General features: G+C 39.3%; 1 protein-coding gene across 1 annotated transcript; it reads right to left on the reverse strand.

The window, feature by feature from the left end:
• Window positions 1–129: 129 nt before the first annotated feature.
• LOC144633963 (cytosolic endo-beta-N-acetylglucosaminidase-like) lies at window positions 130–16735 on the reverse strand. The gene is made up of 13 exons (XM_078492898.1): window positions 16143–16735; window positions 15068–15371; window positions 11602–11750; window positions 10775–10943; window positions 9913–10016; window positions 9071–9182; window positions 8017–8222; window positions 6672–6826; window positions 5401–5626; window positions 4901–4977; window positions 4065–4111; window positions 2658–3099; window positions 130–562 (listed from the first exon to the last, which is right to left on the reverse strand). The coding sequence occupies exons 1-12, from the start codon at window positions 16733–16735 to the stop codon at window positions 2752–2754; spliced, it is 2490 nt and encodes an 829-aa protein (XP_078349024.1). The 3' UTR covers window positions 130–562; window positions 2658–2751.
• Window positions 16736–20867: the final 4132 nt, after the last annotated feature.

Here is a 20867-nt window from a genome sequence, read left to right on the forward strand (position 1 = left end):
TCTACTAATGAAGTTATGTACGAAACCACATATAAACCATGGAATACACTAAGTTAAAATGACTTGCATAGTGTAGAACAACTGTAAAAAGGGAGATAAACCAGTCAAAGAAGGGTTGTTGCTACAAACTTCAATACTATTCATGATTTTCTTAATAACTTACTAGATGATATATTTTGTTACAAGGAATTTAATTTCCATTTCCTAGTTCGAAATAACTTACAGTCAACAAACATTAACCTGTTTTAGGTCTTAATAGAAATGACCATTTTCATTACATAGAGATCTATGAAATTTAACAAAAGACTGCCTGTATAATTCTCCATATTTCTGTATTTAAAGCAGTTTTTTAAAGATAGCAATGTTCACAACGCACCAGTCAAAGTATTCGCAGAGTCAGTGATTACGATTGGAAAAAGAGGAATTAACCAATCAGGATTCGAAGTGAATTGAACTGGCAGGCAGTAAAAAGAGCGCGAAAATGTGCGTCAGCCAAGTTACGATGATAGATTGGCTGCTGCAGATAAACCTTTGCTCTGATTGGTCAGAACGCGTCATACGACTTTCTTGAGCTAAGTGTAATGTTAAAGGAGAAGTTCACTCCAGAATGGCCATTTATTTTCTTTACGCCAATAAAAAGTTTATACAAAGATACGTTATCCACCAAAATTTCAGCCTCCAACGTGCGCTATAACCCTACGAAATCTTTCTTTGAAGTAGCCCAAAACTTGACAACTGAACGCCGCCATCTTGGAGCTGGTAATGTATGCGTGACGTCAAAGAGCTCAGCCTGAAGTCTGGCGGGGAAATTTAAATACTCGAAACTCCTTATTTCTTTGTATTGGCTTTTGTTTGTCAAAATGTCTGTTTGTGCAGCACCATTTTGCTCACACAGAGCTCCAAGAAATACAAAAAAAGGTGTTTATTTTTACCGTCTTCCAATATTTAAAAGAACAATTGCTCAAAAGCGGACAAAAATATTTGTGTGTTTCGAAAACTATGTGGAAGACTGCTTCAAAGTAGATCAGAGATGCAGTCTCCGGCGTGGAAATACCCACAAAAGATAGAAAAAGCCAGACGCAATATAAAAACAATTTTTAGGAAGTCTCCTTCTGTACCTCCCTTCAAACGACATGCAAGCGAAAGGAGGCGAAAGAATAAGAAAAGAATGGAGGTTAGTCATTTTGCTTACCGTGTTTTCTCAAATCAAACACCTCCGGCGTTTATTTCAAACTTGGCGGGGTCCGGTGTTTATTAACGAAGTGCAATTTTTTGTAACTTTTTCAGTCCCAAGAACCACGATTTTTCTCGTCGTCCCGGCCGACAAACTGCTCTTGGGTCTCCGAGGATGATTTTTACCAACGTAACAGTATTGCATACGGCACGTGCATGTTGCAATCAAGATTTGTTACAAACCGAACTGCAGAACATAAACAACTAATGAGTCCATAAACGGCAATGTCGCCAACGTCCTCCGCAGTTATAAACGTTCACTGTTATAAACAACAGTGCGTCAGTCATGACAACACGAACGCGAACATTGCTGTTTCATTTTGTTTACAGCATCCATCCTAGTTATTTTACGCCGGACTTTCCTTAAACATTATAAAAAAAACTACCAAAGAAGCAAACCGTACCAGTTTGTCGTAGCAGTGCTATTTAAGAGAATATATTTACTTGTTTGCTCGACCGCAAATAAACGCCGGAACCTCGATCAAACGTCCCCGGCGTTTATTTAAAAGTTAGCATTTTTGACCCGACGTTTATTAATACGAAGCCGGAGTTTAATCGGTGACCCGCGTTTAATCGAGCAAATACGACGACGGCAAATAATTACAGCATGAACAAAAATTGACTTAAATTGGCAACAACACTTCTCAGAATAGAAATAACAAAACGGGCTAAGTTGTTAAAAATTTTGGATGCAATGACTGGGTTGTACATGTAAATAAATATAGAAGGAGAAAAAGACAGAGAAAAAGATACAAACAAGTAATAAGTTAAGTTAAAATTTTGCTTGATCTAAAATGAAATAATTCAAACATTTCTAGCTCAGTCAGTCAACTACAAAAATGACATAAAGTTCACTTTGGGAGTTGTGATCTTATATTTGATCAAGAAAAGTTTCTCTGGGAAGTCCTCTCTGAAATCAACTAAAAAGTGAAATAACATAAACGCATCATTGGTTGGTATTGCTCCTGGCTCTTTCTTTTTTGTGTGTGGGTATTTTCACGTAGGAGACTGTATCTGTGATCTTCTTAAAAGCAGTCTCCCGTATAGCTTTCGGAACACACAATTATTTGTGTTCGCTTTGGCAGTAATTTTTCGTCCCTACTCATTCTTATTGAGTAATTTTTCTTTTAGATATTGAAAGACGGCGAAAAGATTTTTGTATCTCATTTGTATTTTGACAAACAAACGCTACTACAAAGAAACAAGGAGTTTCGACTATTAACATTTTCCCGCTAAACTTCAGGCTGAGCTCTTTGACGTCACGCATACATTACCAGGCTCCAAAATGGCGGCGTTCAGTTGTCGAGTTTTGGGCTACTTCAAAGAAAGATTTCGCAGGGTTATAGCGCACGTTGGAGGCTGAAATTTTGGTGAATAACATATCTTTGTATAAACTTTTTATTGGCGTGAAGAAAATAAATGACCATTCTGGAGTGAACTTTTCCTTTAAACAAATCCAAATCCAAAGTTTGACAAAGACATAGTTGCTTTAGATCGACAGTCCTCGGAAACACCGCTTCACCATTTTAACTTGAAACGACTACACTCGCCAAGAGGCTTCTTCAGACCAGATCTAGTCACAATCTGAACAACAAATTCGACAGAGGAGCAGGTTTTCGAAACCGGCATCTGACAAACTCGGTAGGCCTCTATAAAAGCACGGCCTAAAAATACAGCCGAGTCATCTGTCAGTCTGAAGATGTTGTAGTGCGCAGGTCCGTCGACCTGCCCATCGCTGATTGGACAGTGCCACATGAGAGTGAGGCTCAAGAGGTATTCCTTGTCTGTGGAATGCCACTGGGTGTCCAGACATCTTATGTTCCGCACCAAAGCTAGCGGCTGTTTTAGAACTTGTGGATCAAGAATCTAGTGTAAAGTAAAGCAGGAAAGTAAGATATAAACGTACCTATAGTACACTCACAAAATTTCTGGATTCTGATTGGACGAGTGCAGTGCAATTAATACCAAATTGTACTCCCTAGAAGTAACTTCTACTTTTCTTTCCGAAATTGGCCCGAAAACTCCCGAAGATATCCGAAGTTGACCCGAAGACTTCCGAAGTTGACCAGGGGACTTTCGCTGATTTCCGAAGTTGGTCCGAAGACTTTTTTAGTTGAACCGAAGTCTTGGGAAAATTTTTCCGATATTAATCGCGAATTGTACTCGAGATATTGCGATTCCATATACAAATTTTACCTCACAATTTTTTCATCAACAAGACGAAAAGTCACGCGTTTGTAAAGAAACATGACAGAAATGTTTCTGTGACAGCCATCAAGGATGAGATCCTCGAAAATTATTGTGGAGATGGGAAAATTGTCGAAATACAAAATATTTTCGGCACTGTCATTTTGTATGGCAAGTTCTGTTTCCTTCGTCAGCTGGTAGATCTTACAAACTCTACAAGAAGTAAAATAGCGGCTTGACCGGTGAGCACAAGCAATGATAGTTTTCTGAACTTTTAAGGCAGGATATTTTAAACTCACGCACTCGTTGACAATTTAGAAAAAAGCTGGGCCACCTATTTACTTTGAGTCACGATAGGCACTGGTAGCAGCAAAAACAGAGAGTTTACCTCAACGGCTTTACCTGTTATTTGCTATCTTTAGTCAAGTAAAGATTGTTCTGGAAATCGCAGGAAACCTGAATAACCACAGTTAACGATGGTTTACCGGAAAAGCACCAAGCAAATACAACCAAACCAAAAAGGGACAAGGATGTTTTAAAATGCAGAAAGAAAATGAGACGGATTGCTCCCGGCAAACTTCATTATGAGGATAGTTTACAAAAGATTATTAATAAAATGAAAAGACAGGGAGATGAAGAGTCACCTTAATTTCTCCTAGGTGAAGTTTGAATGCTCCTGTAGATTTCGCACCTAAAACAAATGACATTAATATTTATCTTAAAATAACCATTTTCCTAACAAACTGCGAGAAGAAGACGGCAATGAAGTATTCTTATGCCCTCTACGTAACGGGCCATCTTATCTCCTTGTTAGGAAGGTGGTCAAATTATCTCTACTCAGTGAAGACCCTCACTTTTTGAGAAAGGAGTCACACAAGATTACACCCATCAGTAAAACACAACGACACACAAGCGAGGGATAAAACCAAGCAGTAAAAAACGTATAATGAAACATTTGTAAACCACATTCACTGCGAATAAAGCCATTCACTGCCCAGGCTTAGCCAAGATATGGGTGGCATTCGCGCAAGATTTAGTCTTGGCAGGAGATTGCATAAAAAGGTTCAGGGTACGTACACATCGCTGGCCGAAGGGGATGGAAGTGGGTGGGTTCAAAACTAGATGCAAATTACGGCCGTGTTACTTTGCAAAAGAGGCAAAAAAACCCTGAATTCATGGGCTAATATCGACAGATGAGACCCCTGTTGGGGACTTGAGGGTAATGAGGTTCTATATACTGGAACAATGGGAGCATGTTAGCATTGCGCACAGGCCAGTTTCGTGGACATTTCCGCGGTATAATTGCGTTTCGATTGCGTACGACTGTCACTGTACTACAGCCGCAGTTCAATTATGGACGGTACGGCAGCTGTGAAACAACTGCAGACGACTGCGGTATGACTGCATCTGCGCAAATACAACTCACTAAGATACAAGTAACAATACTTATTCGACAAGCACAATTGACTAAATATCTTACCAGGAGAAACAGCGCAAATCAGTCGGATTTCCTGCACCATGCAGCCCATCAAATGTTTTTCAGCAATCAGATAATGCCTGAGGAAATAAAATTTTAAAATATAGCTTAATTACGCGCGGTCTTGTGTGGCTAGTGCACGAAAAGTGATGATGATGATGACGATGATGATGTTGGATGGTTACGCTTTTGCACGTGACTATGCAACATGATTATGACTTCATACAGCAAGGAAAGCAATTATTGAGCACTTTTGACACGAGGTTGTAAAATCATTTTGGTTGAGTGTGTTCATTTCTCTTCACCCAATCAGAGAATAACAAACGCACACACTCCATCACCTGTCAATCAACCTGCCATGCATCATGTTACTTAGCAACCAAAACTGAACTAAATACGCAGGCTCAGTTAATTCTAAAAAGACTATTCTAACACAAATGCCTCGTTTCCTGAATTATATCCTTTCAAGTCCTTTCTTTCCAAATGCTTGTAACAACACACACCTTGTGCACCACGTTGAGGCATCCTCTTCCTCTTTGCCTTCTTTTCTTAATCCGTGAGCCTGCTGTACTAAGTCGTGAAAAGCACCGGTCAGAGGTTCAAATAATTCGTAGTGCTCTTGACCAATGGGAGACATGAACATTGATGACGTCAACCTCCAGGACTTCGCAACACCATAACGACGAATCAACTTGTTATTCAGGTCAGAATCCTCTGTGTTAGTAGCTGCTGGAATGTAAAATATGACGGTATGAGAGAAAAAAATAAATAAACCTGTGCCCTTTTGAGCTTCCTTGTCTTTCAATACCCCCCCCCCCCCCCCAATGCCCCCTTTCTCGCACCTTCCTCCCATACCCAGTGGACGAGAATTGGAAACCCGGCAATAATGGTTTGATTTTGTAAAGGATGAAAAAGAATTTCAATGTTGTTCAAAAACATATCAATCAAAAGAAACCCAACAGTAATAGACCATCACACCCATATTAGGCTTTTATACTTATTCATTTATCACATTTTATTTTTATTGTTACCTTAGTTTTGTGTGAAAGTGTTACTGAACAGCAATAACACATTAGAATTCCACTTCATTTCTTTTATACATGCATCCCGGGCCAACTGAGTTATGGTTTGAAATAAGCTCAATCTCTAATATAGCCCCCTGCCCATCAAAAGGACTTGAAAACAATAAGTCTCCCTCCCCTCCCGCAGGGGCCTTAATAAAGCTTTTACAGCATGTCAGATTCTTTAATACAACTGCTCTGATAGATCAAACCGCTCTATTGTACACCCTATCCAGGGTTCATACCCTTTTGAGCTTTTGAAATTCCATGACTCTCCATGACCTTTTGATGACTTTTCAAAGTTTTCCATGACCTAAATTTTACCATTTTGCTTGGAAACTTTCAAAAATTATCTTGATTTTGGGTACGTTTTTACCCTTTTCCTCACAAAAATTAACCTGCCTAATTTATTTGGTACAATCAACACCATTTTCCATGACTTCTTATGACCTACACTAAAACTCCATGACTTTCCAGGCCTGGAAAATAAAATTCTAAAATTCCATGACTTTCCAGGTTTTCCATGACCTGTACGAACTCTGCTATCCCAGACTGAACTGCTGAAAGAACCATACCCTTCCCATATAGCTTACACATGGAATTACTCCCCAGGAGGGGAGAGCAAGGAAGATTAAAAAAAAAGATAACGGGTGCGCAATCTGTAACAATACTCTCCTGCCACACACTTGCTAAGAAAAAAATGCCTTGTTTACCTTGGTCGTCTGATGTGACTGGACAAAGCAGAAGATAAGTAGGCTTAGTGTTGGTGTGAAGTTGTAATGCTACATCCATGCAGTCCTTGGGGAACAACTTAAAAGTGAATGACACCAAAACAGGTCCAGTAATGTGGAAATCTGTTTTGAACAGCCTTGAAAAATATTAAGAAACAAAAGACAAGTTACATGGATTATCAAAAGAAATTAAATTGTGATTGCTTCAGTTGTCACTCTTGCTTAGCTGTAATAATTATGTCAAAAATATTACTCATACAACCTGGTTTATCTTACCAATAAAAAACAAGCTTTTCTAGGTTCATAGAATTCTTAGTTATCATTTTACCCGAGCACTTGTCACTTTTTGGGTTTGGCCATAAAAAAAAACAGTTTTTGTTTTTCTTTTCTTAAATATTAAGGGTCCGGTTTAAGACCCCATACCTACCCTAAATTTTTAGGAATACACCCCTTACCCCAGCCCTCCATATTGATATTGCAAGAGAAAATTTGTAACCATTTTCTGTGATGCCATGTGCACACTGCGTGACATCCAAAAAGGGGCCACAAAGGAGACTATTTGGGTAAGTGTTTAGAGCAGTTTTCAGTGTTGCACCCTTGGTTTTGATTGTTTTTAAAAACGTGCCACCCGCTGGACCAATCAGATGTAAAACCAACACCACACAGGTCACAGGTGTTTTGTCGAGCTTGGTGCCAGTTACATGTAATTTTTTGTGGTTGATTTTATCTTTAGTTTTAATTTCATTTTTCCTTTGATCTTGTGTTCTTTGTTTGTCACTTGATTGTGTTCTACTGGAAAATTCGTGAATCTGATTAGCTTTCCTACTTTTTTTATTCACTGAAAAATTACAATCAGCATACACTGCCATTAAAAGGGAAAATTATCTTTTGTTTTTTGACTTTAAAAAAACACAATTTTAAAATAATATTTATAGGTTTTGGAATGCAATCCTTTTTTTTCTACTAAAACAACTAGATTACTGGCCCTTGTTTATTTCCTGTTGTTTGTTTTCTATTTGCTCATAAAAAACTTGAGCTTGTAGTCTAATTGTTAAATAGAAAAAATTAAATAAAAATTGAACCAAGGATGAAATTAAACTTCAACATATTAGCTTCAAGTTATAATAAGTTAATTGCATTGTTGTGTTTGCTTTGGTTTTGGTTTTCCAACACTCAGTTGAAAACTGCTCAATTACAAGGTTATATATGTTATCTTACTAGTTAAATGTGTGGACCAAGACTGAACACCCATGATAGTTATACAGACGAAAGCAGGTAGGCTGAAGGTTAAGAGATGGTTATCAACAATGACAAGTAATTGATTTACCTAACCACACCCTTTGACATCTCTTGAGAGGAACTGACACGCCCAGTGATCAGCTGACAGCCGCCACCATTATATGCGTCTTCCATGGTGTACTCAACAGCACTGATCATCAAGCCCCCCTTGGTACCCAGATTGAAGAATGTATTGTTAAATGTAGGCTGGTACTGTTGGGCACTAAGATTTGTCCAGGGATTGGAAAGTACAACCTAATGAACAATTTAACAGAGAAATTCAAAGCTACATGATGTAGAAAGTAAGCTTGATTGTTAATAATGAATCACTATATTTAAAAGTCAATGTAAATAGCACAGCTAAGCTTATTGTCGACACTGTAAACAAATAAAAAAAATATTGTAAATCAAACAGAAACTTGTTAAAAATCCCAACTGGCAGGAGGCTGACCAGTTAGCTATTTACAAAGCATGTGTGAGTTGAATTTGGAACCAAAATCCATCTAGTGGCAGGGAAGAGGATTTGGACCTCAGTGAGATTTGGACCTGGATTTTCAAGTCCAACACCCTAAATACTGGGCCACGTTGATTGTTTACTGTAAAGTGGCGAACAGAATCAACAACATGGTTCCTACAACTCAAAGATGAAAGAATCCCAGTATTTTCCGTGGTACAAAACAATGTAAGTATTCTAGAACCCAGAGACCAGAAATTTCATTTGCGTATTAAAAGTGTTTTTCAGGAATTCCAAGAGACGGCCTAGGGTGCGGACCGATCAAACAAGTTTACTTAGGATGAAAGTCAACTGCACGATTATAAAATAAGATCTATCAGTATTTATATATTTAATGTTTTTGAGGTTAAAGAGCAAGACCTGCCAAAGAAATTACAGATTCTTTCTTCTTTAATAATAAAATAAATCTGATTACTATGTGTGCTTTTGAGTACAACCAATGGATCTGTTTATTATTTTAATAATGAGCAAAAGAAAACTTGAGACTTCTTTTCCATTTTAAACTAGGCAAAGGCATATGTAAATGTCTTAAGCTGTAAAACCTGGAAGCCAACTCAATACAAACAGAAGGGTCACTTAAACAAATCACCTTTCCATCAATGCTGGCAGTCTTTCCATTACCACGACATGTTGAGGTTACAAATGGCGTCTCCTTGACAGCAGTGTGAAGAGTACAGAAAGGAGCCAAAAGGTTCCAAAACCTACCATGCATGGGCAAAAAAGGTAATGGAGGGTCTTCATTTCAGTGAAAACTACAAGTAACCTAAGGGTTATATTACACTTTTTTATTTTACTTTAAGGAACTTCTAAATCATCAAAATAATATACCATAATGATTTGTCGGATTTGATTATTTTTTGAGAGCACAAGGGAGGCACTTATTTCACTTTTGATATAAAAACAAAAGAGGGAGATCTTTTGTTTGAAGGAATAGACCCCTTTAGCATAATTTGTAAGAAAATAATTTGCCCATATCAGATCATCTGAAAATTATTCATTCATTTTCAAGAAATAAATTTCAAAGGTAACATGAAATGGTCTGAATTGTGACAACAAACAAATAAAAGCTAAAGAGATCTATTGTGCCCCCACAGAAAAATAGCAGTTGTGACACTTTTGTATTGGGCTGGAATGTGTGCTCGTTAATAGAGGATGGTCTTAATGTACTTAGATGGCTTCAAACAGAACAGGAGCACTCAATCATATAGAGGCAAGGATACATCTTGCTATGTTAAGGGTTAGGGTAAGGGTTTAGGAAACCTCTCAAACAAAAACACTCAATTCTAAACGCAGATTCTGACTGAACCAGTAAGCAGTACACCATCCACCCACAACAGTACACCATCACCAAAACTAGAAGTAAATTAATTAAATAATTTTTTCAAAAACTCCACTCACGACTGAAATGATGACAAATTATCAAAGTCTTACTTGTCCTGATTTGCAGTAAAATTTGTGGTCCCTTGAGTCTCCATGACCCACCCTGGAGCAAACAGTGCTGCAGATAACTTCTCCTCTCTTATTGCTTTAAATGCCTGAAAGAGATAGACAGTTTACATACAGAACTGTACCATGAGTTTAACCTACTCCATGGGAGGCGTAGTGGCCTAATGGTTAGCACGCAGTTCTCTGGATTGAGCTGTCCGAGTTCAAGCCCTGGGACTGGCAGAGGTCACTGTGTTGTGTTCATGGGCAAGACATTTGACTGTCATAGTGCCTCTCTCCACCCAGGTGTATAAATGGGTACAGTGTATTCACTGCTGGGGGTAACGGAACCCTGTGATGGACTAGCATCCCATCCAGGGAGGAAGAGAAATACAGAAACTGGGATAAGCTTGAGCCTGATGGGCCACTAAGCCAGAACACAGACTTTACCTACCTACAACCTACCCATCATTATTGAGGACTATTGGTTGAGCTTTACTCAAAAAATAAGTATTAATGTCTCTGTACACCTGATATTTGACATGTGGGAGAGGTACATGTATGTCTTTAGGTGGTCCTGCCAGCACCTGAGTGACACTGAGACAGTCCAGTGTATTATCCAAGAACACAACACAAGGAAATACGACTAAGCTTAAAAGCTCAACCACTTGATCTTAAGTATAACATGAGCTGCCATGCCTCCACAAGTAGACAATAATTTTATCTCACGGCAGGTAATATTCACTTTTTATGTGCTAATGGTCTCCAGTCACATTGCTATTAATAAAAATATAAAATAGTTTAATCTACATGTAATAGTAAAATAATCTATCTGTGCAGAGACAATGCCAATTATAAGCAATCTTACCGCTTTAGAGTTGTACCCTCCCCCTCCAAAGCAGCCACGCCCAAAAACATCCACCCCCACATAGACATCAGACTGGCGGTCCCGTCCAGCAGCACCTACAGACCTCATCAGGTGTGCCTCAGACCAGATGTAGTTCAAAAATATACCATCACATGCATCAAAAAATATTCTGTTGAAGAATGTTTACAATGGAAAGGTTAAAATAATAGACTATCACTTTTTAGGGTGCAAAACAGACAGACCCACATTTAACTGTGTTCAACTGTACCACCTAAACACTCCTATGGTATACCGGTAATCATATAAGAGAGAGAGAACCCTCACAGCTGAAAGTTCTTTTTTTTTTCTATTTATAAATAAATAAGACTCCCATTTGTTCTAGCCAAATTTTTATGTTTAGACATCTAATAGTTTAGACATTCAAGGGCCCGTTTTATTCCATTTGCCAAATCAATGATTACTACTTTAAAATCTGCATTTTCCAAAACGATAATCAAAAACTTGATACAATGTCAACTGCTGAGAAGCAAGATAAAAAATTGAGATTTCAGCAAAAATTGCTTTCTTCTTTTTTCTTTCCTTCCAATACTGGACGGGTCTATTTGCTTTGAATACTCTTACTGTAATTATTACATGATGGTATTAATTAAGTGAGACCAAAGCTCTTACTTTACGCCCCCTACCCCAAGCAAGACGATAAGCATCTCGGTATACATTAGACCCCCCACCCCGTGATGTGAAGCATGTAATCAAGCATTTAGAGTTTGTATTTAAGAGCAAATTATACATGTCAATTATCTTGATAAGAAGGTCTGTTATGGCAATACCTGTTTTTTGCATTAAGTTCATTTTGCCAGTCAAGGTCCCCTTTGTAAGTTACACTGTCATACCAGATAACAAGTGAATTAGGAATCCGCTGATGCATCTCAGTGGTCAAATGTTTCACAAATTCTTCCAGGTTATTGACTTGAACTGGCTGCAAGAAAATTACCAAAAATGAACATATTAACTTTTATTAAATAGAGGCCTCTTGACAGAAAAATGGTAAGCCTGTCCCTCTCTCCCAAAAAATAAGCCCCCCCCCCCCACCCAAATCTAAAGACGCAAACAGCCTTCCAAAAATAAGCCCTCCCAAATAAAAGCTCATGAATGGGCTTACATTTAGTTTTAGCTCTGAAAGTTAATTTTATATTAAGTTTTCTCATTATTATAATCCCCTATTGTAGAGCTTGTTTTATATTTTATGTTGCTTGAGAATTATGCCCATAGAAACCTGTTATATCTGCTTAACTGTTGGGCTTCATACCATTATGTTTAGTGTAGGAAATGGGTTGAGAAATTACCGTATTATAGGAAATACGTGTGTAACGCTTCATGAAATTAACGCAAATTCTCAAAATTTGTGTTTTGTGAGCATTAATTTCCGCGACATTATAATTTATTTATTATAAGTGGAGGTACATGTAGCAGCTACTTATTAAGTGGTGGGGGGGGGGGGGCAGAAAGAGGGGGGAGCCAGAAGTAAATAGCAACAAGCAAGAAGTTCAGATCCCCCTGTCCCCCTCCCCCTACTCCCCTAGGTGAGATGCTAGTCCATAGAAGGTACAATGCAAATTCTCAGTATTTTTGTCAGGTGTCCTGACAATATGCCAGTGGTAGTTACCATTCCTGTCGGAGGCGCGGTGGCCTAATGGTTAGCGCGCCGGACTCCGAGTCGAACGGCCCGGGTTCGAGGCCTGGCCGGGGCGCTGCGTTGTGTTCTTGGGCAAGACACTTTAGTCTAATAGTGCCTCTCTCCACCCAGGTGTATAAATGACTACCGGTGAATTAATGCTGTGGGGTTCCCTGCGATGGACTAGCATCCCATCCAGGGGGGAGTAGAAATACCCCTAGCTGCTTAATGCTAAGGAAACCGGGAATATCATAAGCTCCGGCAGTATGCGCCGAAGCTCAAAGCTGACCTTCATTTAGTTACCATTCCAGGGGCGGATCCAGGATTTTTCAAAGGGGGGTGGCTGTTTACCAATATTTTTGTTTACTATATTGTTCAAGCCCCAATTTTTTTATGGGGGGAGGAGGGGGGGGGTAAGGGGATTTCAGGCTTTTACGCAGTTTTTTGGAAGTGGGAGTGCAAATTATTTTGGGTCTGAGGCCCGTATTTCATGGAGCCATAGGCTCTATCCCCCTAGGGGGGTCTGGGGGCATGCCCCCTCAGAAACTTTTGAAAAGTTGAAGCCTCTTAGACGTGATTTCCGCGATTCTGAGCAGCTTTATAAAGCTGTCATGTAAGTTAATAAACCACTGTTTTTCCTTGATAATTTGGCAAAATATTCTTCCCTCAACTTACAGGGGCTTAGCCAGCCTATAGGCCCGTAGGCCCGGGCCTACAAGTTTTTCAACCCACTTGTATTTTTAACTTGAATGTGTGATAGAAAAAAATCAGACTGAAACTCTTTCAAGATAACTTGAAAGCAATTTGAAACGTACCTTAGCATTCTATATTTCACAACTACCCTTTCGATGAGATCAAGGCTCATCTAGAAAGTGCAAACTCGGGAACCTTCTAGACTAGCCAGGTGACAGACAAACGTACAATGTCATGCGCCGTAAGCGACAAGTGCGTTTATTTTGGAATGAGTGAAAACTGGCGCAATTCTTTCCTATGAAGTGTTATAATTTAGTTGCTGTGAAATACACAGAACATCAGCAGAAAGTAAAGGAGAAAGCTTTTTTGCAGGGATTTCAATAAAAGCCAGTTATCGGCAGTCTATCGCCGCCTATAGGGCCTCTTACTTCCGCTGTTAAGATTTCATTTATAAGATTTGCATCTAGAAAAGTAGTTTGTTTAAAAAACCTGTTCTGTGGTCAATAAAAGTACCCTATTACAGGAAATTTTCGCAACACTTTAATTTCGCGATTTTAAAAATATCGCGAAATTTAAATTGTCGCGAAAAATAAGTGTCGCGAACATAAGATGACGCGAAAATTGAGTGACCGTCATTGTGTCCATTATTGAAGAAAGGATGAATTTATTACTTATAAAACGTCTAGAAAAGGAAGAAAATTAAAAGGAAGTTCGTAAGCACTGCTGCCTTCCATGTCCAAGAAACACTTCTTTGGTGCATTCAACAAACTGTCTATTCACTGGTTCTAGATTCCACGTTCTTTGTGGATGTATCAATTCTCACCTTTGTCTCTACTTTCTTGTATCTCTAAATGTATAAATGGTGGCCGTATTACAGTTACGAAGACTTCAGCGCCTCTTGAAATCTTGTAAAGCCGTGATCTCACATTGTCAAGAAAGTAATCAAACTTGTAACGTTATTGGTAAAATCGCGAAATTAAAGTGATTTTGGATACAACATTTTCGAAAAATAGCGAAATATCTGATCTCCGAAATCGCGAAGTCGCGAAAATTTCATATAATAAGGTAATCATCAACAGCACTTTCTTTTAATGCCCAGAATGCTGAAAATTGCATTTCCGAGCTTCTACATTTCAAATTTTTCCCTCCAAGGGAATAGGGGCCTTACGGCCCCTTTTGTGGTTACCGTCGCGTATTACACCATCGAAAGCCGCTTATGAAAAATGTTCTTCAAACCCCTGATTCTTGAAGAGTCTCGATCCGAAAAAACTTCCCCGGCGGACCTCCTCCGTCCCAACCCCCTCGAAAAGCATCCCTTATGGGCCGATTCACCAGGCCTACGGCTCTTCAAAAAGCTGGCTACGCCCCTGACTTACCTTATAACTTAACGAAATATAACTTACCGAGTTATTTTTCGGAGAACAGTGAACAGTGATTGAAATTTAAAGTTGACAGGCCACGAACTTACAAACTTACTTTTTGCTCACCCTCGTGCATGGAAATTTTTAGCCCTTGGCAAAGTGGCCTAGGGACAACTTTGGTGACTTTGCGTGCTTGTGAAATCGCTTTGATGTGAAAAAAAGTAAGAAAACTCGCTAGAAAAGATGTAAATGGAGAAGAAAATCATTCCAGCAAGATTAAACACTCTTCAAAAGCTAAAAGGAATCTATTTTTTTAAAATTTACACGCATGTTTTGTTATGTTAAGCTAGAAGTTCGTAAAAGAGGCTGTTGAAAATCACCTATTTTGGAAAAATGGCAGTCCTTAACTTTGAACGGCCGCCTGACTATGAAAGATGGATGGACATTGTCCTTATTTTCTATTTTAATATGTTTATTTTCATTTTTCTGGTGGATCAAGGGGGGTGGCTAGCCACCCAATCCACCCCCCCTGGATCCGCCCCTGCATTCCTAGATTATTCAAAGTACCTGAATAGGATTCTCTATGTTCAAAAGCCAACCATCAAATCTGTAATACTCAGCTATATCAACCAGTTGATTAACGAGAGTCTCCCATGATGTTGCATCTTCTAAAAACTTGCTGCAATTTGCAACTCCTTCATCCGATTCTGTTATCAGAGTTCCCAATACCGGAATCCCATGGGTGTGAGCAGCATTGGTCCAACATGGGGGAGGTATAGTAACAAAGTAATGACTAAAGTAAACAAATATGTCAATGAGCTGCCAGTGGTATATCATGTAACAGTCACTTGAGCTGAAGCCTTGAACAAACCTACAAAAAAAACATGTAATGAGAAATTACTAATTCAGTCAGTAACACAGGCTACCCAGAAATTATAAAGAATTCAGGGTCCTCCCAACAGTAAATCAATCTATGACCTCCCATACACAAGTCAGATGTTAGGCCATTGAGCTACAGGGAACGGGAGCTAGGCCATTGCATACAGATAGGATTAATAAGAAGTATGCAAAAAGTTTGTCATGAAGGGTAGATGTAAATGTGAAGTCTGTGCACTGGTCAAAGGAACTCACACTACATGCCAGAACTTATCCTGGTTCTTTAGCATCAAACCACTAAAAGTTATGTGCTAGCTACCTAGATTGTTTGGCTACTGGTTGGGATGGAATGGCTACTGGAAGGGAGGCCACAGTTTGATACCCTGCGGGAATTTACTGAGTGGCGTGCATTATCAATTTTAACTTGCAACCAAGTAGATTCACCACCACTCCTCATGCAGCCTCACACCCACTCCCTAGGTCACTTTTTTCCCTCTTTCCCCAAGCCTCTCCCAAGTTCAAAACATCATGATACATTACTAGGAAATGGGGCTCATACATATGCACCAACCAGGCTTGAGTCCAGTTTGCATAATTACACACTTTGATTATGGCTAACAGCCAAGATTACCCCAGCATTGTGTCAGGTGGGCCACCATGCAATCAGTAGCCTGCAAATACAGCTGACTGTATTCACTGGCTAAGCAGTCAGGGCAAAAAACAAATTTCTCAAAGTCCAAAGATGATATCACATCGATCTACAGACCTGTCCTCGATATACCCTCCCTTCATGTCATGACACACCAAAGTCCTTGGTCTTTTCTCCATCTTCCTGCAATGCTCAGTCAATGGAACCGTGGCCACATTGAAAAAGTCAAATCCTTGCCTCCACGATAAAACTTCTTCTAATGTTTTAAGAGGATGACTTATTGGCGTGCCTGTTTCGGGATCAAAACCACTATTTTCGACTTGGGAAGCGCCATCAATTTTGCTTGGTCCCTCAATTAATTTCGTGTACTGTACGGAAGGCTCGAGAGTACCAGCACCAAAGCTAGCATCAACAGCTCTTCCAGAATCTCTTTCCTCTTTACTCGTTTCTTCTTCAAAAACATTCTCATGTTTTGTAGAAGAGTCGATGCTAGCAGCATCTGCACCTTCAAGCTCAGCATTGTTCGCGCCAACCTCCTCGTTGCCAGTAAAATATTTTAGACGTGCTTTCTTCACATTTTCGGAAGCTTTAGCAGTTGAAATTCGCTGCTGGTTAGCATTTCTGGGTTTTAAATACTTCCAGAGTATATATATTCCAAATAAAACGGCTAAAGCTGTCCAAAACAGTAACAGCGAAGTATCGTCCGCCATGTTTATTTGATTATTAAATTTGATTAGGTTCCAGTGCCTACAGTGTGCCACGTCTCTATAGCCCAGGTCCTTTGCACGCGGCTAAAACTACTCGCGTAACCGCGTCCGGGGCGTTGTCCGGGGCGCCTTCCATTTGTCAAAACTGGCTGGCAAGACCGTTATATTCGAGAACTTTTCTTTACACCAGACAAAGTTTGAATAAAAATCTATTTTTTTTTTCATTTCTATTTCAATTGGAGGACCTAAATTCGAACTCCCCAATGTTAACAATCTGTTCTCCTCTATTGGGCCATGGGAATTATTGATCTCATGCTCCTGTCTCATGGTATTTGTGCATGATCTTACATTATGTTTTACGCTCCCATTAGGATAAGTATAAGTGTTTACGTAATACGTGCACATTATCGTGTTACACTACCATTTAAAAACTTGTCTAGGCACATTAAAAAGTTCTTAGTTGAAATTTTGGCATGATTATAAAGGACTATTTTTTATTATTTAAATTACCTTAACACCCTACTGTTTAGGTCAATCGTAGCCGTATTTATCAGAACTCATGATCACTACAGCTGTCACTGTATTCTAGAAACATCTAAAACCCAGAAAATATACCGACCAGAAAATTTCAACAAATCAAACCTCTGAAAATGCATAGAACTAAAGCCTGTGTGAAATAATTTAATAACATTGACGAAGATTTTTTCCTTTTTCCTTTGCATGCTTTAAGGTCATTGCCCCGAAATAAAACTGAACATAGATTTTTAACCAAACTTCGCCTACTGGTTTATTACTTCAAGGGAACTTAAATTTTGAAATAAAAAAGGGGGGTCACCAGATTCGTTTAGGAGCAGGACGACCATGTATATTCCATATAATTCCTTTATAATTCCTCTGCGAGTACTGGCAAAGTACACTTTTTTAGCGATAATTTATTTTTCAAACACATGAATTGATCTGTTTTCATTTTACAGAAAGAATTTGATCGCTACACCCAAAATATGAGAAAAAATTGATAGGTCACCAGGCTCGTTTAGGAGAAAGTGACAATTTACTTCTCTCGCGGACTAAGCCGCATAGAAAAAAGCCGCCATTTTGTTGATGTGCTCGCGCGCGCGCGCTAATTACGCGTAAAATTCTGCGCAGTAAGGATGCGCAATGCAAAACAGGGCAATGACCTTAAGGGTGTAACACAATGATCACAATATCGTCTTTAAACGTACGTCATTACATATTTTTAAGGGATAAGCTAAGGGATATAAAACACAGAGTCGACAAAGCATAAGCACGTTCCTTTGTATTCCCGAAAAAAAGCAAGCTATTTTTGTTAAAGTTTTTCCTTTATCAACATTCCTTCGCAGCGTGGCATCCAATTGACCATGTTTCCGGTTCAGATTTACAGCTTTAAGAACTGCTTAACTTAGACGCAACGTTCGGAAAAAGCTTTATAGTACTTTGAGCGTCGCGCAAGGCAGCCATATCGACTTTGAGGTCCGTGGAGCTGTTGCTTTAAGACCTGTTTGGGTTTACGGCAAGTTATACTACTATTCAGCGAGAGAGAGCGTCCCATTTAAAGGTTAATCTATTTTACTGGAGCAATTATGGAAAGGAGAAATAGCTATTCCAGGTCGATTTATGCCCCTACAGCAGCGGCACGAATCGCTGACGCCAGAAACAAGCGGGAAACTTTGTTACTTGCCGAAGCCAGCAAAGGGTTTTCTAACAAAACGGAGGGAACAATACGAACCTTTTACAGAGAAAAGGCCAAAGCTAACAGCTTTCTGCAAAAGGTTCGCCACAGAAGCTCGGGAATGTTGATAGCCACGAGTGATGAACATAGCGAGCTTGTTGAAAATAGGAAGACTGTTCTTAATACTGAAAACCAAACAAGAATTAATTTGATGAAAGATCAAAGAGCAAGGCGCTGGAGTATGGACATTATTGATCAGGCAGACGAAATGCAAAAACGAATCCAGAAGTTTATGTCACAAGATTTTCTCGGCAGCCAGTCAAGAAATGAACACGATGAACAGTTAAATCAAGAGAACACTAAAGATAAACTTGAACTAAAAGATTTTAGTCCGCTTCTCCCAGAGATTTCTGAAAATGACAGCAAAACGAACGCTACCTCGTCAACCCCTTTTAAGGTACGATCACGAACATCCGGGATATGTTTTTCACATTCTCACTGTCAACACCTACATCTACCGCCTATCAACTTGCCAGATATAAGACGAAGATGTTCAGTGGCAGAATTTCGCAGAAATTCTTTCTGCAACATCAGCAAAAATCAATGCCGAAAGCTCAGCACTCCCGTCATGCCTGGCGAGTCGTCACTGGAGCGTCAGAAACTAATGACGTCAATGCCGCTTATTAACCCTCCACGGGGAGAAATTAATTAACGAAACATCCGTGGTAAAAACAACGAGTTTATAGCGCAAACATCGTCATTTGAACTCATCTGGACGTCCAAAGATTGTCTGGCATCTTTCATTTTATATTTTACTTTCTGTGTAGTTAAAATAATCTGAATATAAGTTTATGTACGTTGCAATGTTACGTTAACAATGTTACGTTCATCTTTTGGCACATCCTGGCCTCTTTAGTGTTTTTCTGCCCTAGAAAACTTCTTTGATGTAAGTGTGATTTTTCACAGCGTAAAAAGACTTCAATTAGCTTGCAGTGCATTTTTTATCAGCTGCACTGGGTGGTATAATTTCAGTTGACGTCAATTCGGGCAGGACAATATTTAAAGACAACCTGTTTAAACTTGTAACTCTTTCTTCTCGACTTGAGTATCTTTAAATAAGGGCTATAAATAAAACCGGAATTACGCCAATTGTGATCAGTTTTAATTTCCATTTATTCTGTTTAATCGGTATTGCAAGAAAATATTCCCTGACAAATCGACTGAAACCTACCCGCGTAGTTATAAAACACCATATAACGCACGCAACAAGATTGTTAAGTTTTATTCCAAGATTCTATTACCTCGTTGCTTATCCGAAGAACGTTCTCGTGCAGCGCTTGTAAAACAGTTTCAAATTAACCTCACCAGATGAGTAAGCGGTCCTTGTGATTTTCAGAGTTGAAAAAATAAGGCTGACTTTTTTCAAGTTCTGCCCCTGTGGCCTGGAAAAACAGTTAAAAACTGACAAAACTAATGACGGCTCCACTCTTCCTTTAACACAATTTAATTTATATCTTCATCTTGATTTTCTAGGTGCATTTCGTGTACGAGCGAGAGAACCAATTTTAGTGCTGTGACAGTGTCTAAAAAAACAAACCGAGCGTTCACTGAAGTTATACATTGCATTTTAGTCTGTCTGCCAATCGTAGGTTTTGTGCTATAGTAATTTTTTCAAGCCATTCATTCAAAGTTATTCAAACATTGCAATGTCATCAGGAATGAACTCAAATGCTGTGTTTTTTAGTCGGTACTGCACTTGAACTCCTTCTTATTTCCCGAACGGTTTCGTCTCTGGATGTTTTGTCTATGGAACCCCTGGGGTTATTGACGTCATAAAGTTTCTTACGCTCCACTGACATCTGGCCAACCATGAAGGGAGCGCTGAGCTTTCGCCGAAACCCGGGGCCTGAGGAATTTATTCGAAAACTAGTGTCTGAATAATTTATTTTCCTGTTATTTGGTACATTTACAGAAGGCAAAGGCTGTAGGTGGCAGTGAGAGCGCACTTTGAAAGGAGTTGCTGATGAAACATTCCTTTTGCTATCGTCTGCAGAAATATTCGGTCCAAAAATATGCTGCGAATCTAAACCTTTTCCTCTAAATTCATCTCCAGAATTTTTCCTGTTCAACTGTCCCAGTTGCTCATCTTTTTTTGATCGACTGCTTTGCCCAGGTAAATCTCGCGTTAAGAACTCCTGGATCCGTTTTCGCGTTTTTTCGATCTGATTCGCGTCCAGACTTGCGCGTCTTTCTCTTTGAACTTTCATCGCAGCTCTTGCTTCGTTCTCTGTTACAAGACCAATTTTATCGTCAGCCATAGCCTTTCCATGTTCATCGTACTTTGCCGGTTCCAGCATTCTAGGGTTTTTGTTGTGACCTTTTTGTAGAAAGTTATTAGCTTTGGCTTTCTCTCTGAAAAACCTCGCAGTGTTCCGTCCGTTGCGC

The sequence above is a fragment of the Oculina patagonica genome, chromosome 12, assembly GCF_052425735.1.
Source record: "Oculina patagonica isolate OP01 chromosome 12, crgOcupat, whole genome shotgun sequence".
NCBI lineage: Eukaryota > Metazoa > Cnidaria > Anthozoa > Scleractinia > Oculinidae > Oculina > Oculina patagonica.